Source organism: Engystomops pustulosus, chromosome 4 (genome assembly GCF_040894005.1).
Source record: "Engystomops pustulosus chromosome 4, aEngPut4.maternal, whole genome shotgun sequence".
Taxonomy (NCBI): Eukaryota; Metazoa; Chordata; class Amphibia; order Anura; family Leptodactylidae; genus Engystomops; species Engystomops pustulosus.
In genome coordinates this window covers 66,898,355-66,924,212 of record NC_092414.1, presented here as the reverse complement: position 1 = coordinate 66,924,212, position 25,858 = coordinate 66,898,355, and the positions used below count along the sequence as shown (strand labels likewise).

The following is a 25,858-nucleotide window of genomic DNA, read 5'->3' as shown; positions in this document are numbered from 1 at the left end:
GGCGCCCAAATGTCCGAAATGCGACTTTTACACTTTTTTACAGTAGAGGAAAACGTAGCACTCATCCTTTGTTGATTTTCACAATTATTCTTTTATTTCATTATCATATTATGTACAGCTCCACCATAAAGAACATAAAGAATCATGTCAAGTGACAACAGATCAAAAAATCCTTTCAGCGACGTTTCGGTTTAAATCGACCTTTGTCAAGCATGATCTGTAACTGATGTAGAGAGTAGAGCATAATTAGTATTGCGGTATACAAATACATTAGTATATACATAAAGTTGTTTTTCAGGACGTAATAAATGAATCTCTTAGAAGAATTATATGGTATAGTTAATCTACAAGAGGTACATATGTTAGAAATAAGTGTCTCTTTCCCCTAGTATATGGCATTAACTACCTCTCCTTCCATCTCTTATCAAGTATGCTCTACATAATACCTCCACAGATACCATTCCTCTTCCTATCCTCTTTTACCCTGCCATTAGTACATCCATTACACAGTGACACTATACCTCTTGGCTAATACACACCACTTCTTATATTTTATCTATTTTGACAAATCTCCACACTGATTTCTAACATATGTACCTCTTGTAGATTAACTATACCATATCATTCTTCTAAGAGATTCATTTATTACATCCTGTAAAACAACTTTATGTATATACTATTGTATTTGTATACCGCAATACTAATTATGCTCTACTCTCTACATCAGTTACAGATCATGCTTGACAAAGGTCGATTTAGACCGAAACGTTGCTGAAAGGATTTTTTGATCTGTTGTCACTTGACATGATTCTTTATGTTCTTTATGGTGGAGCTGTACATAATATGATAATGAAATAAAAGAATAATTGTGAAAATCAACAAAGGATGAGTGCTACGTTCTCCTCTACTATATATTGGGGCTGAGTATCCGACGCAAGCACCATCCGCATTTTACAGGAGTGCGGTACCCTTGTTTCTTGGATTTTACACTTTTTTACATCACATAAAAAATGGAATAAAAGTGATCAAAATGTCGTACAGACCTCAAAATGGTAGCAATGAAAACGTCGGCTCATTTCGCAAAAACATGACACCTCACACAACTCCGTACCCCAAAGTATGAAAAAGTTATTAGCGTCAGAAGATGGCAAAAATAGTTTTTTCTTTTTTCTACACATTCGTTTAATTTTTGAAAATGTATTAAAACGCAGTAAAACCCTTATAAATTTTGTATCACCGCGATCGTACCGAGCCAAAGAATAAAGCTGAGGTGTTATTTGGAGCGCACAGTCAAAGTCGTAAAATCTGAGGCCATTTTTCCACATTTGGAATTTTTTTCCAGCTTCGCAGTACACGGCATGTTAAAATAAATAACATTATGGGAAAGTAAAATTTGTTATGCACAAAATAAGCCCTCACACAGGACTGTACACGTAAAAATGAAAAAGTCATGGATTTTTGAATATGGAGAGCGAGAAATTAGCGAAAAAACCCTGCATCCCTAAGGGGTTAAGCATAACATGTGCAACATAAAAGTGGATATATATACAGAAGGAATCAACCAGGCTTATGTTTAGGGCCTCCTACCATATTAACCATTCATAAGTGTGATAAACAATTAAGTATATACAAAATATACAAGTGTAAAGAAAAAGGTCATATATAAAGTGCATTTATTAACTGCATCAATAACACTGCGCATTTACTGTAAGCAAAATTCATGCAATCATGTGTGATATAATTACACCTTATAATCAGTGCATCGTATATATGTACAAAAAGAGTAAACATACCCCAATAGATTTCATTAACAGCCCCATTTTTAAAATCTGCCCTGTGTGACTATAAGTGGTTATAAATGGGGGGGGGGGGGGGGGGGCAGCACTTCGTGATCCTACACTACATCACTATCACGGATGCACCCGCGATCCTTATCGTGGATCGCGGGCACACGCATGCCCCACTATGTGCCACGGTCCCTGCTGCACTCCTGCTAGGCCGCGCACTCCCACTGTTAGGGCGCGCCGGCTCTTTAAGACTTAAAGGGCCAGTGTCCTCCTGATTGACTCCTGCTAAACCGGTTCGCCCTTATAATCCGGCACCTCCCTTCACTCCCCGCCGGATCTTCTCTTAGGATCTCCTATAGTTTCCATGCCAGGCTTCCCTAAGCCGTTCCTGTGGAAGAGAAAGCCCATTAGTGTTTCCAGACACTTCCCTGTGTTCCTGTGTGTCTCCAGCGTTCCCATACGCTCCTGGTGTGTCCTGTCTTCCAGTGTTTTCAGGCGCCTCCGTGTCTCCTGTCTCCAGCATGCCCATACGCTCCAGGTGTACCTGTCTCCAGCATTATCAGGGTACCTCCATGTGCTCCTGCCATCCTTTGTCAAGTCTTCACTCTGTCTTGTGCTTCCATGCTTCCTTCTGTGCCCCCCAGGGTTCCAGTCCAGCGGTGTTTCCAGTCCGTGCACGCGTAACCAGTGTTCCTCTATGTTGCTGCTGTCATTTCAGGCTTGGACTGTTTCTTGCATGTCCTGCACCTTGGCTGCCATCGCGGGCCTCATACCATCTCCTGCAGTGGTCCAGAGGGTCCACTGGTCCTCAGACTCCTCCCTCTGGACTCTTCCCATAGAGACTTTTAGTTCTGTCGTCTGTGTGACCTATTACAACCACTACTACAAACTACAGAGAAGATAAGATCTTTATAGCTGGGGACTGTATGTTTTATAGCTCAGATGTAGCAGAGCGGAAGTGTAATTGTGTTTTATTTGCATCTCATGGATCTCATCATCTCATTTCTAAACTGTCTCATTTCTCTTTTTTATGTGTCAGATACTAGTGAATGTTCAGAAGCTAAATAAAAGTGTACTGTACCCTGATCTAGGCGAATTGTCAACACTACAGGGATCATAAAGTGTCTGCTTAGAGAATACCCCCCCCCCCACACACACACACACTCTGGATTCTTACACTGACCATAAGTGAGTTATAGGAGCTAAAAGAGCAGTAAAGCTGAGTAAAATTGTAAAGAAAGGGGGCTAAAAATAATATTTAATGTGTAAACATCACTAGGGGATTACATTTTGAGAACATTCTTTCTTGGGAAAACCCCTTTAAGGAATGCACTAGGCCTGAAGCTGCTCCAAGGTTTCAGCCGTTGTCGCACACCACTTTTCCAGATTTGAGGTTCAGAGACAGAAACTCTTCTTACAGAAAGAAAAATCCATGGATCCAGCTAAAACTGTCTTTATTGGTCATCATGTGGCATCCAAAAACAATATACAGGTCAACGTCGATGGGTTTCTAGCACTGTTATGTGCACTTACTCATGACTGAGGGATGTGGAAGGCTGGTGTCCAGGCTAGGCACTCCCTCCTCCTAACATTCCTCACAGAAACCATAAAATTATAACAATACATATTTTAAAAGAGATTCTCTGTGGGGCAACAAACAATGTCTGCATTCTATCTTACAAATTCTAGTAATACATTCATATGACTGCACTGTATAGTTAATACATGTTATGAAGACTTTGGTGTAGCAGTCAGTGTGGGTCAATATTGAACAGTAATTCTCTAAGTGAAGGTTGAGAAAGTCATATGTGTGGGGATCATGTGCCAGCGCCTAGAGCGGAACTGCGCTGAGAGCAGGAGATAATCTGGGAGCAATACAGTACAGCTAACAAGTACTTACCATTCCTGGGTCCTCTCCTGTGGATGCTCTGCTCTGGGTTCTGACCTTGACACATACAACCAATGTCAGGAGTCAGGTCCCAGGAGCAGTGAGAACTTCTCAGCTACACTCACCACTACCTGGCCTCCTGCACCAATGAACACTTCCATCAGTTATGTTACATCAGTTATGGAAGTGCTCATTGGACTATGACTGCCAGCGGAGTGCAGACTGCAAGTCATGGTTGACTGGTTGCATTTGGCCTGTCAGCGCAGCTGGTTCCCTTTTAGTTGAGATGAATGTTGCTGCCCTTTATGTATATGCACAGAAGTGAAGATGTTTCTTTCAGGGAAGTTTTTTAGCACAGGGATGTATACATGAAGTGCTCACCTTGTTGGGATTTTGAGCAAATGACCCATGTTCTGTCCTCTGCACTTAGGGTGAAAATATGGGTTGGCCTTTGTGTAGACACTAGCATGCAACCTCGTGGCTGCGGGCTGACTGTTGTGCCTTGGCACCCTGGCTGTCTGGGGCTTCCTGACCACCTTTTCCTCTGAACTATCATTGCCTTCGATCCATGTTGGGTCTGGGACCTCATAATCAACCCTGGCATCTGCAACACCCCTGCCGATGCACGGAAGAGGGGTTGTTGCGAATACGTCCCACCTTGTAGCTTGCAGCCTGTGTAGGGTCTGATCAACCCCACAGCAGGTCACTACATAACACAAGGGAACACTGCAGTGGTAGAGTCTGCCTGGTAAGGCAGGAGTTAAGTGTTGAATGTTGAATGTGTGTTATCTGTGTCAACCAATCACAAGTGTTTAGATATTGTATCTGTAAGCTGGGATGCAATTAGAGGAGTAACCACCACCTGACCAGTGGGAGTAATAAAACCCCTGGTCAGGAAAGTTCTAGAGAGCAGAAGAAGACTGGAGTTAATCCAGTCAAGTTTCATTCCAGTCTAGTTAGACAGGACGACAGACCAGAGCAGGAGAGCTCAGCTCCCTGCCTGAGTGGAATGAGTTAGTTAGTGAGAGGAAAGAGGTATCATCCTACCTTCAAGGGTGATATCTGAAGCAACCCAGGACAAGCTGAAGCATCCTACTAGGGCACAGCTACCTCCCAGCCTGCCCTTTGCATCCAGGCTGGTGATCAATCCCTGTGGCTCCCTCCAACTGCATCTCCAGCATTCTACCATTTGTCAAGGCTCGTTGCTACTGTTCTTGCCGGTTCCAATAAAGAACTGTAAGTTATTTTTGTTTAATGTCTGCCTCCGTCTGATCCCCCTTATACTACGGCTGTCACCATCACAGGCACCCTATCCACCACACAGAGACTCATACTCCAGACACCAAAGGGTTGCCCCAGGGAGAAACGCTATAGCAGCCTCTCTCTCATCATTTCTTGCCAACACCACCCTGCTGGAGACCAGCCAGGCTGTAGGACAGCCCTCCAGTTCCCCATACCAAGCACCTTGACAATAGCGTGCCTGGGCCGCAACAGCCAGCCACTCAGGTCCCGGCTGTCTCTAGGCCCCAAGAATAGGCTAGGCCCCGGTGGGGGATGTTGCACATCTTTTACCTCTGAGGTCTCACCACAGCCCTCCATCTCAGTCTGCAGATTACAGAACGGCACAACAGTAGACAGTAGGCATCATAGTCAGAGATGTCTTGTGATGGTCTGCTGGGATTCACTAAGGTCCGTACGCCCGATATACACCAGGTGTCACTGCTGCACCTCACCTGCTACAGCCCTTCCTATTCATCAGTGCACAGACATGTAAACACAGATCCACAGAGATTTTGCAGACAGCACTCAAGTAAGTAGAAGGACTGCTGAATCACTTGATAAACATACAAGGATTATTATTAAGGCTTTAAAGGCACAAGGGCAACTTATGTAAGAATGGCCAACCCCTTTAACGGGTCTGCAACACCCCCCACCGGGGCCTAGCAGCAGCCGGGACCATAATAAGGGAGTGGCTGGCTATTGCGGCCTAGGGCACGCTGTTGTCACGGTGCTTGGTATGGGGGCTGACCAACAGCCTGGCAAGTCTCCAGCATGTGGTGTGTGCAAGAAATATGGAGGGAGAGGCTCATGTATTGGTTTCTTCCTGGGGCAACCCCTGAGGTACCTGTTGGATGAATCCCTGGGTGATGGATGGGGGAGCCCCTGGTGGTAGAAGCCATATCCAGGGATCAGAAAGAGGCAACATTGTGAAAATCAACTTACAGTTCTTTATTGAACAACAGGCAACGGCCAGGAACAGGTAACAGCAGACTCTTTATGCTGGAGTGGGTATGGAGAGTCGGTCCGCAGGAAAGGTGCACGCAGCCTGAGGGCGCGTTCACACGTTGCGTTTTGACCTGCGTTTTCATTGCGTTTGAAATGCATATACAACAGCTGAGGAGGGGTGAGTTGCCTAATTACATCACTGTTAACATTTCCATTTACAAAATGCATCGTAAACGCGATGTTAACGCATGTGTTAAATGTGTTAACACATGCGTTTTGTTAACATTGCGTTTACCAATGTAAACGGTAATGTAATTAGGCAAATCACCTCTCATCAGCTGTTGTATATGCGTTTCACACGCAATGAAAACGCGACCAAAACGCAACGTGTGAACGCTGTTACTTAGAACTTTCTTCTGGTCAGAGTCTGGAAATGGTCTGGATAGAGAAATTTGTGTGTAGTAATAACAGCACCTGCTGCCAACACCTTCTGCTACCACTGCTCCGGAGACCTTCTAGGTCAGAATGATTTGTCTGGGGTAACTATTGGGGATAACTATTGTTATACTTGTCTGCTACGTGGTCTGCATTATAATGGTCTTGCCTGGGTTCTATACTTTTATTCATTTTCTGGTGTGGTGGCTCCACCCTGGACCGGCGGTGGATTAAGACGCCATGGACGCTGGGCTGTATGAATATTATAGCCCCTACAAGTCTGGAAATCACTTCCTACATATGGTGCCAGAATCAAACCAGAATCTTTTTAGTGAGCTGGATCATTAGGCTGCAATTACTAAAAAGATCCGGCTTGTTTGGCTCCTGAACAGAGCCCTATTAAATGTATAAAAGGGGCCTCAGTCCAGCCAGTCACTCCACTTTTACCCTATTTTATTGGGTTGAAGAGGGGCGTGGTGAGCCAGTTATCGGCAGGGTTAAGTGAGCTATTTTCTCACTGCAGGGAGCCGACTCCTGTCCTTCATGTAAAAGTGCCGGCTCTTTGTGCTTTAGTGGACCTTCAAAGGTCCTTAAATTGCTCTTGCATGTGTATTGAGAGCAGGAACAGATGGATGAGGATTTTATGGGTGAAAGTTCTTTTAAGTATAAAATATGGTGGCTGGTTTGGTTGGCCTTGAGCCCCCTAGAGACTTGGGCCCCGGGCTACCTGCCAAAACACCTATAATACACTACTGCCCCTGACACTAGGCAACGTATAGCACTCTGTAGGGCATACTGCTTGATGCTATTATCTTCTGTGTATGCACCATAGGGCACATTTACACTCACCGGCCACTTTATTAGGTACACCTGTCCAACTGCTCGTTAACACTTAATTTCTAATCAACCAATCACATGGCGGCAACTCAGTGCATTTAGGCATGTAGACATGGTCAAGACAATCTCCTGCAGTTCAAACCGAGCATCAGTATGGGGAAGAAAGGTGATTTGAGTGCCTCTGAGGGTGGCATGGTTGTTGGTGCCAGAAGGGCTGGTCTGAGTATTTCAGAAACTGCTGATCTACTGGGATTTTCACGCACAACCATCTCTAGGGTTTACAGAGAATGGTCCGAAAAAGAAAAAACATCCAGTGAGCGGCAGTTCTGTGGGCGGAAATGCCTTGTTGATGCTAGAGGTCAGAGGAGAATGGGCAGACTGGTTCGAGCTGATAGAAAGGCAACAGTGACTCAAATCGCCACCCGTTACAACCAAGGTAGGCAGAAGAGCATCTCTGAACTCACAGTACGTCGAACTTTGAGGCAGATGGGCTACAGCAGCAGAAGACCACACCGGGTGCCACTCCTTTCAGCTAAGAACAGGAAACTGCGGCTACAATTTGCACAAGCTCATCGAAATTAGACAGTAGAAGATTGGAAAAACGTTGCCTGGTCTGATGAGTCTCGATTTCTGCTGCGACATTCGGATGGTAGGGTCAGAATTTGGCGTCAACAACATGAAAGCATGGATCCATCCTGCCTTGTATCAATGGTTCAGGCTGGTGGTGGTGGTGTCATGGTGTGGGGAATATTTTCTTGGCACTCTTTGGGCCCTTGGTACCAATTGAGCATCTTTCAACGCCACAGCCTACCTGAGTATTGTTGCTGACCATGTCCATCCCTTTATGACCACAATGTACCCAACATCTGATGGCTACTTTCAGCAGGATAATGCGCCATGTCATAAAGCTGGAATAATCTCAGACTGGTTTCTTGAACATGACAATGAGTTCTCTGTACTCAAATGGCCTCCACAGTCACCAGATCTCAATCCAATAGAGCAGTGATTTTCAACCTTTTTTGAGCCGCGGCACACTTTTTATACTTAGAAAATCCTGGGGCACACCACCAACCAAAATAGCACAAAATGACACTAAAACAGTCATAAAAGGCCTCCCTTTACTAATAAAAAACCCCTGGCGGCCTCCCTTTACTAATAAAAAGCCCCTGGCGGCCTCCCTTTACTAATAAAAAGCCCCTGGCGGCCTCCCTTTACTAATAAAAAGGCCCTAGCTGCCTCCCTTTACTAATAAAAAGCCCCTAGATGCCTCCCTTTACTAATAAAAAGCCCCTAGATGCCTCCCTTTACTAATAAAAAGGCCCTAGCTGCCTCCCTTTACTAATAAAAAGGCCCTAGCTGCCTCCCTTTACTAATAAAAAGGCCCTAGCTGCCTCCCTTTACTAATAAAAAGGCCCTAGCTGCCTCCCTTTACTAATAAAAAGGCCCTAGCTGCCTCCCTTTACTAATAAAAAGGCCCTAGCTGCCTCCCTTTACTAATAAAAAGCCCCTGGCGGCCTCCCTTTACTAATAAAAAGCCCCTAGATGCCTCCCTTTACTAATAAAAAGGCCCTAGCTTCCTCCCTTTCCTAATAAAAAGCCCCTGGCGGCCTCCCTTTACTAATAAAAAGCCCCTGGCGGCCTCCCTTTACTAATAAAAAGCCCCTAGATGCCTCCCTTTACTAATAAAAAGGCCCTAGCTGCCTCCCTTTACTAATAAAAAGCACCTGGCGGCCTCCCTTTACTAATAAAAAGCCCCTAGATGCCTCCCTTTACTAATAAAAAGGCCCTAGCTGCCTCCCTTTACTAATAAAAAGCCCCTGGCGGCCTCCCTTTACTAATAAAAAGCCCCTGGCGGCCTCCCTTTACTAATAAAAAGCCCCTGGCGGCCTCCCTTTACTAATAAAAAGCCCCTGGCGGCCTCCCTTTACTAATAAAAAGCCCCTAGATGCCTCCCTTTACTAATAAAAAGGCCCTAGCTGCCTCCCTTTACTAATAAAAAGCCCCTGGCTGCCTCCCTTTACTAATAAAAAGCCCCTGGCGGCCTCCCTTTACTAATAAAAAGCCCCTAGATGCCTCCCTTTACTAATAAAAAGGCCCTAGCTGCCTCCCTTTACTAATAAAAAGCCCCTGGCTGCCTCCCTTTACTAATAAAAAGCCCCTGGCGGCCTCCCTTTACTAATAAAAAGCCCCTAGCTGCCTCCCTTTACTAATAAAAAGGCCCTAGCTGCCTCCCTTTACTAATAAAAAGGCCCTAGCTGCCTCCCTTTACTAATAAAAAGCCCCTGGCGGCCTCCCTTTACTAATAAAAAGCCCCTGGCTGCCTCCCTTTACTAATAAAAAGCCCCTGGCGGCCTCCCTTTACTAATAAAAAGCCCCTGGCGGCCTCCCTTTACTAATAAAAAGCCCCTGGCTGCCTCCCTTTACTAATAAAAAGCCCCTAGCTGCCTCCCTTTACTAATAAAAAGCCCCTGGCGGCCTCCCTTTACTAATCAAGAGCCCCTAGCAGCCTCCCTTTACTAATAAAAAGGCCCTAGCGGTCTCCCATTACAAATTAAGAGCCCGTAGCGGCCTCCCTTTACAAATTAAGAGCCCGTAGCGGCCTCCCTTTACTAATTAATAGGCCCTAGAGGCCCCCCTTTACTATTTAAAAGGCCCTAGAGCCCCCCTTTACTAATTAAAAGGCCCTAGAGCCCCCCCTTTACTAATTAAAAGGCCCTAGAGCCCCCCCTTTACTAATTAAAAGGCCCTAGAGCCCCCCTTTACTAATTAAAAGGCCCTAGAGGCCCCCCTTTACTAATTAAAAGGCCCTAGAGGCCCCCCTTTACTAATTAAAAGGCCCTAGAGGCCCCCCTTTACTAATTAAAAGGCCCTAGAGGCCCCTCTTAACAAATAAAAAGCCCCAGCCTACCTTTACTAATAAAAAAAAAAAACCCTAGCTACCTTCCCTATACAAATAATAACCCTATATACTTACCCTTGATGTCTTCTTCCGCGTACCTTCACTCCTAATGGCGATCCGCTCACCTTCTGTAGCTCCTGCACCGCGCGCCTCTGGTCACGTGACTTACGCGACCTGACGTCAGGTCGCGTCAGTCACGTGACATGGGCCGCGCGGTACAGGAGCTACAGAAGACGGGCGGATCGCCGACGCGGGACTTGGAGGTAAGTATGGGGCAGAAATACGGGGGCGCGGCGGCAGCTCGACACCGGGGCAGCCTAGTTCGGGCAACTTTCCCCCGCGGCACACTCAACCTTGTGTCGCGGCACACTAGTGTGCCGCGGCACACAGGTTGAAAATCACTGCAATAGAGCATCTTTGGGATGTGGTGGAACAGGAGATTCGCATCATGGATGTGCAGCCGACAAATCTGCGGCAACTGTGTGATGCCATCATGTCAATATGGACCAAAATCTCTGAGGAATGCTTCCAGCACCTTGTTGAATCTATGCCACGAAGAATTGAGGCAGTTCTGAAGGCAAAAGGGGGTCCAACCCGTTACTAGCATGGTGTACCTAATAAAGTGGCCGGTGAGTGTAGAATTCTATGGGTTGTGGGTGATGTATAGTAATGTGTGCCTGTATATACTGAGCTCTGTATATTCTGATATTCAGTTCGGTTAGAGACCGTACAAAGTCTAAAGAGTCTGTCAGTGTGAGAGGAACCGCACAGATGCGTCACACATTCTAAAACCGCACAGTATGTATGATGTGTACACTGAAGACGCGTTTATAAAGCAACTGAGCCTGCTGAGTTGCGCCTTGTCGACCATAACACAAGCGCAACCGAGCTCTATTATACTCTGTCACATTACCACCACAGCAGAACACTAGAACTGCATAACTGTCTAAAATTGTCCTGAAAGGGTTCCCGTAGCCGGATGACATCACCGCACCATGTGACCAGGAGCTGAGCCACCGCGGCAGAGGGGCTGGCAGTGCTGGGGAGAGAGAAGAGGAGAGCATCTGCTGCAGCAGGACTCATTGCACAACTACTAGCGTGAGTGCATTCATCCCTGTGTCACCATTCATCTCCATTCACCGCAGGCGGCCATTTCTCTCCACAGATTCACTGTATATACAATATATATATATATATATATATATATATATATATATATATATATATATACACACATACACACCCCCTTCTTCTGATGACATGAGAGGTGTAATGTTCTGCAGAACATACAATTTATTATACAAATGACCTCAGGGGGTGGATGCAGCAGCGTCTGTGTATATACAGTAATAGTGTGATGTATATTATATACTGTGCTGTGTATACAGTAATACTGTGCTCTATGTTATATATGCTGTGTTGTGTAATATATGTACTGTGCTGCTCCATTCTAATATAATAATATATCTCCTTCTGCAGTGCAATCTGTATTTCCCTACCTCCCTATGTGACATGTATAGCTCTATAGTGTATTATCTGGAGTATCTATACAGTACAGAATATGTGATCAATGCTGTTCATATACATGACAGGGCAGGCAGAGTCATGTAGGGATCAGTGTACAGGCTTGTGGCAACCTATAATGCAGGTCATAGTGTATATAGTTCAGATGTTATAGTTATGTATCTATAGGGGATGAGATATGAGAAGTGAAAGCTCGGGGCTCACATGGTGTTGCATCATCTCTGCTGAGTTCCTGTCATTGGATCTGTATGCAAGTGGGGGAATCCTTAGACGAGTTTCACACATGAAACTAGCAGTGGATTATACTAACCAGAGATGGTCTTCTATTTCTCCATATCGTTTCTCCCCTCTAAGACGATTTTCATATCTGTATAACAGACTGAGTTTTAATAGTGTTATTTTATCCCACACAGTCAATGTATCATTGGTATAGATCATATATTAGAACCCGTGCTGCAATATTTTATTTTCATATTTTTAAATGTGAACCTTTACTATCCACTTCTGCTAATGCTTAAAAAGTTGCATCATACTAAATCCCCCCACCCCCTGGCCTACATGGCATGCTGATATGTTCTGCTGTACTCGGCATGTCTCTGCTATCCTCAGTACAAAGTCCTGTATCCTATAGATGTATAGTATTAGTGCAGCTTATTCTATAGACACACAGATACATATTTGCCATCATACAGCATAGACTACAAGCTCTAATGATAAAAATGCATCATTTCTATAGCAGCATCATATTCCACTACTTTTTACAGATGATGAGGTTCATATTCCAACAAAATAAGATATTATGGCGCTATAACATTGTCAGATGAAAGAATACTGCTCATAACTAAATCATGAAAATTACAGACAACCCCGGGCGGGTTACATGCAAGATAGGTTTTGCAGGTTTGTTCTTAACTGGAATTTGTATGTCAGTCAGAACTGGTATATTTTATAATTGTGACTTCAGATACAATTTTATTTTTGTAGCAGTGACAATTGGATTTTCAACATTTTGTGCTGCCATGGATCTAAGGCTGCATTCAGACGAACGTGTGCCGCCGTAACATACCGTCTAAGGTTGATAACCCTCGTCCGTCTCCATAGAGAAACATGGCGCACGGCGGCGAATTCCGTGGAAAGAGAGGACATGTCCTTTCTTCTCCCCAGCTACGGTACGGTGCGGCACATGTGCCGCGCCGCACGCCCATTGCCGGCCTATGGGGGACGGATATACAACATATATACGTCCCCCAACGGCTGTGTGAATGCAGCCTAAGAATTATATATAAAATTGCATTCCAGAAACCTTACAGCTGATCATTGCAGCCTGGTAAAGTATCCAGAGAGCTTCACCAGAGGTCACAGTGGGGAGAGATGTACTTCTGTAATTTTGGTGTCCTTAAAGGACATATACCACCAGGATGAAGGATTGTAAACCAAGCACATAGACATACTGATGTTGGCCCCCTCTGGCAGCATCTGCTCTTGTTTTAGCTTCTTATGGCCTGGTTTTTACTAAAATAAAAGGCTATTAAAATTATGCAAGTGAGCCTGAGGGGTTACATAGGTGTTAATAGAGCCAGGAACCTCTCAAGCTTGTATAATTGGCCTCTCAGGCCATTTGCATAATTATGAAAGCCTTTTTATACAAAAAACGAGGGCATAAGAAGCTTAAATAAGAGTGGTTCCTTCCAGAGGGGGCACACACCAGTATGGCAGTGTGCTTGGCTTACAATACTTGATACTGTTGGTAGATGTCCTTTAAGTTGGGGACCGCCTGTACACTCTTTGGCCTCGTGCACATAACTGTACGCGTTTTGTGGTCCCTTTTTGCGGGCGTTTACTGTCCGCAAAAAATGGCTGTGTGTCACCCATAAGCAAAAAAATACAATGGACTTGTACCCATGTGACCTGGTCTCATGAGAAACCCACTGGAAATTTGTGATATGATATTTGTTATTACACATTCCGATTATTGTATGTAGGATATGAAGCATGTGATCTGTTCATTTGTGAAGACTTGCACTTGTCAGCAGAGTGTTGGCTGTGCGGTTCACTGACTAAACAAACCTTTGACCTTACTGTCTCCACAGTACAGTAAAATGTGTAACATATTATCTCTGTCTGTAACACAGCATAGAATAGACTGAACGTCCTTCACTTGTATTGTTTCCTTGATTACTTTCTTGGCAATCAATACAGGATGTTGTTTATTAGATCATAATAATAATGAACTATTTATTGTCTGTCACCTCTTCTAATATGAGCCCCTTGGTAAATATTTGTATTCCCTATGAAATATTAATTCTGCAGCATCTATTAACAATACTGTATGTTGCACAGTTCATCTGTTACTACTCCTAGTAATTTACAGTATATGGCTACATTCACATGAACGTATGGGGGGGTGTATATATATGTCCGATATACGTCCCCCATACATCGCAATGTGCGCACAACGCCCAATGGGAGCACATGTCCGGTACCCCCGGACATGTCCTATCTTTCTCCGGAATAGGGCTCCGTGCTCCATATATTACTATGGAGAGGGGCAGGGTGAGCAGCGCTCACCTCCTCCTCCTCTACCCGCGTGCTGCCGTGTGCCCGCCGTCTGAATGTAGTCTATGTAAGTAAGTGTTTCCAGATGTCTTTACCTGCCCTTATCTCCAGTTCTGTTGCTCACAGAACCACAATGTAATCAGAAAGATGACAATTTTATGTTTTCTAAAATTACCAAAGGCGTGTTTCTAGCTGTAGAACCCAAGATGTGGTCGTCTGAAGTGACAAGCTCCTCCGAGGCTGTCTTCAACTCTTCTCTGCTCAATTGCGTAAAGAGAAGGTTAATTGGTGAGATTTCACATAAAAGACAAAATTCTATAAAGGACTTTTCATAACCTCCTGATGGTGCTGCTAGTTTAGTTGGGCAAAAGCCAGGAACAAGTTCACTTTAAAGGGGTTGGCCACTTTTCAATAAATTTGTTCATTAGACATATCTCTGCATGTACATTTGCTTCCTTTGAAAGCTTCAGATTTTCTGCATATATACATAGTCGTAACTCTCCAGTTACAGCTCCTCCCATTCATCATTGCTTAGACATGTAAACAAGGAATCACAGAGGGTCTGCATATATCACAACAATAAGCAGCAGGACTTCTGAATCACTTGACAAAAATTCAGGGATTATCCCCAAGCCTTGAAGAGTAAGTTATGTTAAAGAGTTAGTGACCCCTTTAGGATTTAATTGCACAAGATGATCTTTAAAAGAAACACTGTAGGTTACAGAGCCTATTACCTGGCCTGAAGAACATGATATTGATATTTTTTACAGTATAAAATGGTGTGTCATTTATTCTATTAAAGGGGTTGTCCAACTATTAGAAGAATTTAGCAGCCAGGCTTTGGAGGGCTTTTTTAAAAAAAAAAGCCTCCTCTGCTGCTCCCATTGTTAGTTTACAGGGGCACAGCAACTTCCGATGGGCTGGCATGCCCACCTGTCCCCTGCCCAGCGCCCGATACAGCGCTGGGAAATATGAACGAATGCAGCCCTGGGAGAAACTGACGGACCACGGGACAGGACACTGGGAGGTTAGTAAAGCGTTATTTTTTTTTTTTAACAAAAAGCCCTCCCCAGCAAGGTTGCTAAAATAGTCAGACAATCCCTTTAAGCTTCATGACACTGCAGATTTTCAAGGTGAATTTAGGGAATCTGTGCCTGTGACTGAGCTGTTTGCTTATCCGCATCCTAAATGTTGCAGTATGACTCATGCGTCCGCCGTCTCTTCACAGCTGCTTATCTGTAGCAGTCACCCTGCTGGCCGGCTCTTCATGCTGATGCTTTATGCAGGTGATATTTCTGTTCTCTAGTTATTACCTATCCGCAATATGTTTATTATGTATTATCTGCTTACTGTACCTTGGGTGAAACATCATATTGAGACAGGTTACTACAAAGTGCAGATGAGCTTGCACTTGGCTCGTTATAAAGCACTGATAACGCTGAAGTCAAAAGCTGTAACAAGGGGATGCTGCAGAGCCTCTTTAGCCAGCTGATCAGATGTGAAATCAATCTCATATTGATAACCTATTCTAAGGATAGGCCAACTAGTGATAAACATTTTGTAAATGTATAGAGCAGATGATGATAAACTTTTGAATTTGCTTTATTAAAAAAATATGTTATCGTTCTTGTCTTTCCTACTTATTTTAAGCAATTTGTGTAAATCAGCTTTTTGTCTGTATACACCACTGACAGCTGAGAAATAAAGAAACCTGATCAATTGTCTAACGACTTAACCTGTACAGATTACAGTAGATTCCCCCAAATTGTCCTCAGATTAGATTCCCTCAAAGATTAATGCTCTCTCTATGGAAATAGTTAATTACTATCCTCCTTATCTGTCTGAAATTTGCAGACCTCAGCAGGTTTTCACTACAGGAGAAAGAGCAGGTACAGAGAAGCTGCTCACTTGATGAAGTATATTTCAAAGATTACACATAAATAATAATAATAATAATAATAATAATTTTTTATTTATATAGCGCACACAGATTACGCAGCGCTGCACAGGCATGTCAAATTGGTCCCTGTCCCCAATGGGGCTCACAATCTAAACAGCCTAACAGTATGTTTTGGAGTGTGGGAGGAAACCGGAGTACCCGGAGGAAACCCACGCAAACACGGAGAGAACATACTGTGATGCAGCTTTGGAAGCCATGCAGCCTGTAATACAAACAGAAGGCTTCACCACTTCTTAATGGCAGCGCTGAGAGAGTTGAGTGGAAGGCTCAAGCAATACTGTATATAAAACATGAATCCCAGACAACCCCTATAAAGAAGCTTTCTGGACATGTCAGACCCCCTTTTATCAATGCCAATTTACCATTTACAGCAGTCGGTGATGGCTACGCAATTGTTGACATACCCTTAGTTCTGTCTTTTTCCCGTTTTCATGACAATGAGAGGTAGACTTTGTGTGCCCACTCCTTTATTTCTACATGCCTGATATAATTTACAGCATTTTAGCACGGTGGAATTACAGGCCAGTGTAATACAATACCATCTCCCAGCCTTCTCCGCTTCTATCTCATTCCAATTGTTCACAGCCGGGATCTCCGCACAGGGAAGGTTCATCTTTGCAGTTGTCTCTGCAATATCCCTACAAAGTGAACAATACAAAATGATGTGAAAGAGAAACCAATTCAGAGAAGATTTTCTATAGCAATGTAGTGTAAAGAGGTAAATGCTGTGTTTTTCGGTGTCCTTGGACTGACCTTGATGAGCCTCTCCTTTATGAGTTCTTGAAGAAAGCTCTGCGTTTCAGTGTCTTTCACCTGACATTACAAGGGCTGTGAAATTGGAGTTGGGGTCTTTTTTTTCTGGGGAGTTGGTATTGATAGCCATGTACTGAATCCATCTCTTTCTTTAAAACAAAATCATGGGTTTTATCACCCTTTCCCCAAGTTCAGCTACAGATGCAGAGGGTGCATGAACTTCTGCAAGCTGTAGGCTAAGTCTTTCTACATTCTACATTCTGCTTTTAGCTGACAGAATGGAGGAGACACATTTCAAATGGCTATATCTCCAGAACCCTGGCACCTAGTAACACAATTCTGGTGTCATATTAAATTGGTGTCAGAATCTCTCCTTTAATATGATATGGAGTGTGTATCACACAGCTTCACTGTAGATATCCACTTTAACAGGAACCTATCACCAGGGACTTGATTTTGACTAAAAACAGGTTGCAGAAGCCCATCACACCTGCAGTGCAAATATGCATTCTGCTTTTTCTAAGCACTTGCATTACAATATAATTGTAATCACCACCTTTGTGATCCTGTACAGCTGTTTCTATATGCCAGGGTTCAGGGGATATAGCAGTTTGAAGATGGTCACTGTCATGACGTTTATAAACGTCTTTTCTGCACGTGGCATTTGCAAATAGGATTTACATAGCCGTATGGCAGTCGTGAAGGGGTTAAGGGGTCTGCATCAGCAACCAGCACCCCAGAAGCAGCAACAACCACAGTACAGGATAAAATACCACCACAGAAATTATACATGCCACAGTACACAATAAATACCAGCCCAGCAACCAAATATTACATTCAGAGCAGAAAATAATAGTGGAGACCACAGAACAGATAATATTAGTACAGCAGATGACATGGGAGGCTTAAAATACTGGAGACCCCCGAAACATAAAACTAACAATACTGGAGACCACAGAGCAGACAAAAAAATAAATAAATCTTCCCCTTTCCGTGTTTTTTCTTTACCTCCCTGTACCACACTGCAGTTTCTTCTCTCCTCCATGTGCTGCTCTGCTCTGTGTCCCACGCGGGTCGTATGCGGCAGCATCAGGATCTGCAGGATAGCTGTGCTGTACAATACAGATGACAAGTACTCAGCACTCCTGGGTGCTCTACTGCAGGAGCTCTGGGTCCTGCCCTTGGCTCATACAACCAGTGTTAGGAATCAGAACACAGAGTGGAGCATCAGGAGGGGACCTGGGAGCAGTGAGAATCTCAGCTGTACTCATCGCTACTTGGCCTCCTGCACCAATAAACACTTCCATCAGTTAGGTAACATCCGTTCTGGAAGTGCTCATTGGACTCTGACTGTCAGCAGGTTGTTGACCCCAACTTATGGCTTGATAGGCTGCATGTGGCCTGTCGGTGCAACTTGTACACCCCTGATCCCCATTTTGGTTGAGATAAATGTTTGCTGCACTCTATGTACATGCTCAGTAGTGAAGCTCCTCTGCTATAGATCACAGGAATAACACCCTGGGAAGGAATTCCCAAATTTATCTCAAACACTGCAAGAGGGACCAGGAAAACAGGACTGTGGAGTTGGAGTTGTGACCATTTTGGTGGAAATGGAGTTGGAGGTTTGGCTTACCAACTCCACAGTCCTGAATAAAATGTTATGTATTATTCATATTCTATGACTCAATATTGTTTAAAGGGTTGGTCTAAAAATCAGTGTCTTAGCCTGGGTTCACATTACATATTAGCTCTACATTGTAAGAATTTGTGACGTACCCTTACAACTGAGGGAAAAGACATATCCCACTGTATACATATACAGTAAGATGCCTCCTCCTGTTTCTTTTCCTCCCATCTGAAAGTGGGAGGAGCAGTGAACATTAGCAGTAGGCAGTGATTGGCCGCTGCTGATGTTAAAGGGTGTTTCCACCAGTACCTTATTGATGTTATATGGACAGTAACATATAAGGGACCTCTGGGGTCCTCCCTGAACCCACGCTCAGAGGAGGCCAGGGAGGGATGCAATCCCATGTATCCGTTTCCCATTGGAGTTACATGTATACATTATACATCTGGTTCTTTCCTACTGTATTTGCTGTGTGTATATAAAAAAGATGTGAATGTAGCCTTAGGTTCTGGTGTCGTTTAGGCACACGAAGGAGTATTTAGTATCAATGGCCCCAAAACATGTCCTATGTGGCCATATATATATATGGTATCTAAGCTAATCACTTTAATATTTTATTAAGGAATTCATAATTTACATGCCACGCCTAAGCGAAGGGTTTTGATCAATGTTGAGGTAATTCCTTCAGCATTATTTGGTCAAAATAGACAGTTTTGATATACAGTAGGAAACATTTTGTCTCACTTTAGTTTTTGTTTTTTTTCCCCACAGTATCAAAAAATGTCAAACGAATTATCCTTAAATATTAACATCAAGGAACCTCGCTGGGACCAGAGCACATTTGTTGGAAGAGCAAAACATTTCTTTACAGTGACCGACCCAAGAAATATTCTTCTGTCAAATGACCAGCTGGAGCATTCAAGGCAGATTATTCATGACTACAGGTATGGAGACAAATGTATAGCACCTCCGCGGGATACACGTACCACTGCGGCATATTGGATGCATAAGAGCTCAGACAAGTTGTGTGGTCTTTCTTCATGTTAGGTCATGTCCTATCTGTTCTACTATCTCTGCGTCTACTGTTGTAGTGCACATAGTAGAATGCATAGTAATATACGATCCCCTTACTATGTACAGCAGTGTGCTGAATAGTGTGTTAGATGCCAGGGCTGTGGAGTCGGAATTCTGACTCTGACTCCTCAATTTTCTCAACTCCGACACCAGCAAAATGGTCACCAACTCTGACTCCACATTCATGTTTTTCAGGTCACTCTAGCAGTGCGTTTTTTCCTTTAGTGGAGGAGTTTCAGTACTGAGCGTATATATGAAGTTCAGCCATATTCATCCCATTTAACCGTTTAAGGACTGCGCATAGTACATATACGTGTTAAAGAGGTTGGAACTATATAGAGAAGGCTCACAGGCTGTTCCCTCTTCACAGGTCAGGTATCCGCAGACACCTGCAGCTAACAAACAAAAAGTCATGGTAACAATAAAAACGTCATCATGTCCCACATGCCGAAGTATAAAAAAGTTGCTAGCGGCAGATTTGTACAAAATGCTTTCATTTTTTTTAATAAAAATCTATTAAAACATAAGAAATCCTATACAAATTTTTGCAATTCTCTGTGATTGTACCAACTAAACATGAGAGGTGTCATTTGGAGTATACAGTGAAAGCCATAAAAACTTTGTAAACAAGAAAATGGCGCAAATGTGTTTTTTCTACAATTTCATCTCATATGAAATATTTTTTCCAGATTCCCCACTAGGAAGGACAATTTGCAGACGGAAAATATAAAAACTATGTTTTTTTTTTAAAGATGGGGAGTGAAAAATGAAAATGCAGAAAACCAAAATGACCTGGTCCTTAAAGGGGTTGTCCCACAAACCAAGCTGTTCGTTGGGGGTCTCATTGATAGACCCCTCGTCGCTCCTGGAGATTAATGGAGCTCACGTAAATGGAGCAGAACGCTGTCATGCGCGGCTGTGACTAGGTGTCCGACTGACGTACCTTGGGACCCCTCGTTCTCGTGATCTGTGGGGTTCTCATCACTGAGACCCCCACCGATCAGCAAGTTAGGCCCTATGCTGTGGATAGTGCCTAACTTGGTTCGTAGGACAACCCCTTTAAGTGGTTGAAAGCCTAGATCAGGCATGTGCTACCCACAGCTAATAGGCCACATGCAGCCTGTTATGTCTCGAGATGTGGTATAACTGATGGAAGCGTTCATTGGCACAAGAGACCGGGTAGTGAGTACAGCTGAGAAGTCCTGACTGTCCCCAGGTCCTCTACAGCTGCTCTACGCTCCGTCTGCAAATCTTGCGCATGTACAAGAATAACATTCCCTGCCCCAGCCGTCTTTCTGGCCTGCGTGAGATTTACAGGGAAAGCCACTGATGTCATTGGCTCTCTAAATGCTCAGGCAGCCTGGGGCGTGAATACTTAACATGACATCATTTGAGTGTTTATAAACTTCGATTTGGCCAAAATGCTTCCATTCAATAAAATAAGATTGATGCAAACCAGGACAGGACATGGAGGTGAGTAATAGTCATCTACCATCAGGTAATCTGATGGTAGATGTCCTTTAGAAAAAAACGTCTGTCCATGAAGCTGTGTTCGGTTAATCTTTCACCAGCTCTAGGTTACAGTGATAACCTTGCTATCAGTGTAAATATAGAAAGAAAACATGTTTGTCACATCTTCATTTGTTTACTTTGTTACCTGGGATGATCACACTGCCAACTACAGGTCACATAAGTATCTTATGAAGAATCTGGAGTAGGTGTGATTTATTGAAAATGGGATTTATTTTTGTGCTTTATCCCTGTGCAAGCACAGTAAAAATATAGTAGATATGGAACCATTTTATAGTATAGATACAAAATACACCATAAATGTATAATATAATCTTGACACAGTCTTCAGTGTCCGAGATATATTCCATGTGGTCACTAGGCAGGTTGTGTTAGGAGCCGTAACACCCAACATATTTCACAGGGGAAAAAATACTAAGAAACATTACAAAAATCCTTCTTTTTTTGTCATTGTAGAAATGGAGTTGTGCAGCCTGGACTTACAGAAGATGAGTTATGGAGAGCTAAGTACGTGTATGACTCTGCCTTTCACCCGGATACTGGTGAAAAGATGATTCTTATTGGAAGGATGTCGGCTCAGGTACCAATGAATATGACTATCACAGGATGCATGATGACATTTTACAGGTAAGGCTGAATAACAAAAATAGACCTTGTGGATTTAGTGTGCTGAAAGTTGGAAAATTGACATCTTTTACTTTACATAAAATATTTTAAGGGAAGCTGTCAGAAGTAATTGACCTAATAAACCACTTTTGTTGTGAAGCATCTAAATATCTTGCAGATCATGTTCCTTTTATGGAGCTGTGTGGTGGCATTATCCAGAAAATTATATAAAGTGAAGGAGGCGGAGTATTAGTACTGAAGTACCCTCTCCCCGCCCTGCATCCAGGAACATTAGTAACCATCACATCAGAGGAGATGTTCTGATGTGAGGAGAGCTTGACTTCAGTGCAGAACTGTCTGCATCCAGGACTTTATGCAACCAATTCACATATCCCTTCAAAGATTATTTTCTGGATGATGCCACATTGAAAAAAACATGATGAAAACATGCCCCTCTGTATTTATCAGGAGGCACTGCTGTATGATAAATCTCCCCCTGTGGTTCCATTTCCACATGGAACACATTCTTGGGATGATTGGACCAAGCAATTGGACCTACCTTGAACAAACATTTTATAATATTTACTGTGGATAGATTTGCAGGACATATTTGCACTGTTGTAAGTGAGTAGTCATTTTAGTGACAAATTGTGCACCCTTGTCTGCTTCCTTCAGTGCAATAGATATTGAGTGGCAGAAGGCATTATCAAACAAATTAAAAATAGTTGGTTCTGAGATCATTAGGGAACAGGATGCCAACCTAAATGTTTCAGGCTGCGTTGTCATCCTACGGATGCTAATACAGTTAGTTAAAAGCTATGGCAGGAGCTTACTAAAGTAAGCAGCTCCTAGTGCAGTGTTTCGGTAACGCTATCTAACACTGTGGTGGGGTACAGTGTAATCATCGGACTGCTTGCAAAACTGTCCAATGTATTTATGAGGGGGCGGTCCGAGGCACTGCCTCTTCCCCGGACCGACCCGCTCGCTCCATAGGCCGGCGGTGACTGCCGCACTTCATGCAGTCACCGTCCCTTACCATGCCACAACCACGCCCCCTCATGAATACATTGGAACGCTTTGCGAGCGGTCCGATGATTACATTGTATCCCAACTCAGTGTTAGATAGTGTTACCGGAGGTTTCCGAAATTTTAGGAGACAGGTCCTCTTTAAACATGTCATGAGTCACATGCCAGTGACATCACTCAAGGGCCTTTGCTAGAGCACTAAGGCATTGCACATGAATCAGGACAGCATTGCCCCTCCCAATAAGCCTCCTCTCGTAGCTAGCCGTTTTGTACGGATTCCTATGGTTACCAGGAAGCCAGATGGAAGGAGGGAGACCTTTGCTTAGCAACTAAACACCTGCAGATAGCTAATTATAGGCAAATTCACACGACCATTGGGGGATGTATATACCACCACCGTATATATGTCCCCCATACGATGGCAATGGGCGCATGGAGCGGTACAGTGCAGCACACCTGCGGCAGCGTACCGTTCCGTACCCGGGAAAGATAGGTGATGTCCTATCTTTCCATGTACTACGGTGCCGTACGGCATATATCTCTATGGAGAGGGGCGGGGGCAAGCAGCGCTCACCCCCTCCTCCTCTACCGCTATGGTGCGGCGGGCACACATCCGTGTGAATTTCGCCCTAAATAAGAGAATTGCTTATTTTTGCTTAGTGCAGAATTACGCTAAAGTTTTTATACTTTACAGTTGTTCTTTGAATTAAAGAGATTTCTCCCCTTTAATCAAAACCATGGTGATCTACTATTTCATATAATTTCTTTGATCTTTGTCTACATAAGCGAAATTGGTCTTGTGATAAAAGGTGAATAACATTATGCCATCTTAGAAGATATCCCTTCATCAGCTGGAGGAGATGAAACAAGCAGGACAGGCGATATGTGTGTGCATCTGTCCGAGAAATGAATGGAAATTTCGTACATGAATGCGTCCAGCTTCCAGATGTTCATGTTTAGCCTTTAGTGCTGCTGCCTTTAAGCCATGTCAAATACTATCCGATTTCTATTTTTAGGACAACGCCAGCCGTGATCTTTTGGCAGTGGATTAACCAGTCTTTTAATGCCATCGTGAACTACACAAATCGGAGTGGAGATGCTCCCATCACTGGAAGGTAGGGGAATGTATAAACCAGGGCTCCGCGCCAACAGCCCCGGAACGCACTGCTTCAATACTATGCCAGGAGAGGTTTGGAGGCCAGCCATGTGCAGGAGTGAAATGAATGACCTTGTGTCAGGAACACACCAGCAGGGAAAGATTATTCTCAAAGTGGGAAATTATAGTATCTGATATGTGTAGCGTTAATGTAGCCTTCATTTTGCCTGTAGTAGGTTATGGATTTTGCATAAACCATAAAGTTCCTAAAAGTGTAGAAGATGTTAATACATCATATAGTTCTGGGCTTCCTTTTAATGAATTAAAAACAATAATTGTCCGGGTAAAAAATGACTACATACACAGCTCTGTACACTGAAAGCTATAAAGTAAAGTGTGTCGGAATATGGAGACTTGAAAAAGATGCAGATGCATAGGAAAAATCATATAGATTTTGGATCTCTATGATTGTTCTGACCCGTACTTCCTCGGTTGAACTTGATGGACTTGTCGTCTTTCAGTCGTACTACGTAACTATGTAAAAGACCCAAAGAATAAAGAGGAGGTGTCATCTGGAGAGAACTATTTAAGCCCTAGATACAAAGCTTGTAAGAAAATGTCTGTCCCACCGTCCTCACATGGCTCTGTAAACAGAAAAAAAACAAAAAACTAATAGGAGTTAAGGCAGCACTTCGTAAGGAATAGGCTAAGCAAGGAAATAATGGGGGTCTCTGTTTACTATGAATGTATACAAAATGCATTTGTTTTCTGCATATATATTCACCTTTGTTTTTAAGGCTTTGTGTTTTTTGTTCACCAGAATTATAGCCTGACACACCATAAGGAATGGAATAACACAGTGTGCTCCTGCCTGCGGAGAGGTGTACAGTCATAGTACTACTAAAACCATTTTCTAACACAGTCATAGATTTTTTAATATACAGTCCCCCCACCATTAATAGCGTGTGGTCAGTAATAAACCCCCAATGTCCATCCTTCTTTCATCACTGCTATAATACAATAACATGGACATTTATATTCATGCATATAAAAATAGTGCAATTTAGCATTGGATTGATAGAAATGGGAATATAATAATAATAATAATAATTCTATATTTATATAGCGCCTACAGATTACACAGCGCTCTACAAAGCATGTCAAATTGCAGAAATGACTACACAATAAAATTTATAGTAAAAAACATATTGAAAAAACGTGAAATGAAAGTTTTGATGTGATTGTAGGAATCTAGTAAATATCTGAACATATAACTTGGTTCCAGCTCCAGGATGTCATACTTTACCCCATGCTGTATGAGCAGGACAAAATTGCATTTTACTCCAGAGAAACTTGTATTTTCCATTTGGAGTTTTCTGGGACTTGTAAGAAAGAGAAATCCATTTATGTTTTTTTTTTTCTACCTTTCCGGAGATGTTTTACAGGTCATCTGGAAAACTCTTTTAAGTTATAGTAAACCTCTGTCCATAACTACATATCACAATCGATTCAGTCACAAGTATATTTCTGCTGACTGCAAATCTGAAAAGTTAGATTGAACAAACAGTTTAAAATGTGTTGATATAGATGTAGGTCCTCAATATCAGACCTAATGTACAGAGCCATATCGGTTGCTGTGATGTGGCCACACAAATTGAGGCTAGATCACGGCCTGCATAGAGGTCTATTACTAATGGTCACAGTCTGGTGAGTACTAAATGTCTCACCACACCATGACGGGCGCATGATGCAGAAGCTTCTCTTCATGCCTGGATTTGCAGCTCAGCGCTCACACACCTTCCCCCTTCTCCATTCAGCAGTGTGCTCTGCCCTGGTGCCCTGTGCGGTTTTACTGATAATTGCCTTTACACATAGAGGCCTTGTAGTTGTGTTTTTAAGTTTTTGCAAGAATGTACACATTTCCAGAAGGTTTTTTGTTTTTTCTCATTTTTACTATATCCATTTACAGAAGGCAAACGCTATATTTAACATAGTGCCTTTACAATCTAAATGTCACCTTCATTGTCATTATGA

General features: G+C 43.2%; 1 protein-coding gene across 1 annotated transcript in view; it reads left to right on the top strand.

Moving 5' to 3' along the window:
* The first annotated feature begins 11,011 nt into the window (after positions 1-11,011).
* The window catches only part of SFXN1 (sideroflexin 1), a 37,241-nt gene continuing 22,394 nt past the window's right edge, over positions 11,012-25,858 (top strand). The window contains exons 1-4 of the mRNA XM_072146155.1: positions 11,012-11,170; positions 19,264-19,436; positions 21,553-21,723; positions 23,745-23,843. Of these exons, the coding sequence (XP_072002256.1) occupies positions 19,273-19,436; positions 21,553-21,723; positions 23,745-23,843 (434 nt within the window). The 5' untranslated portion in view covers positions 11,012-11,170; positions 19,264-19,272. The remainder of the gene's footprint in view (positions 11,171-19,263; positions 19,437-21,552; positions 21,724-23,744; positions 23,844-25,858) is intronic.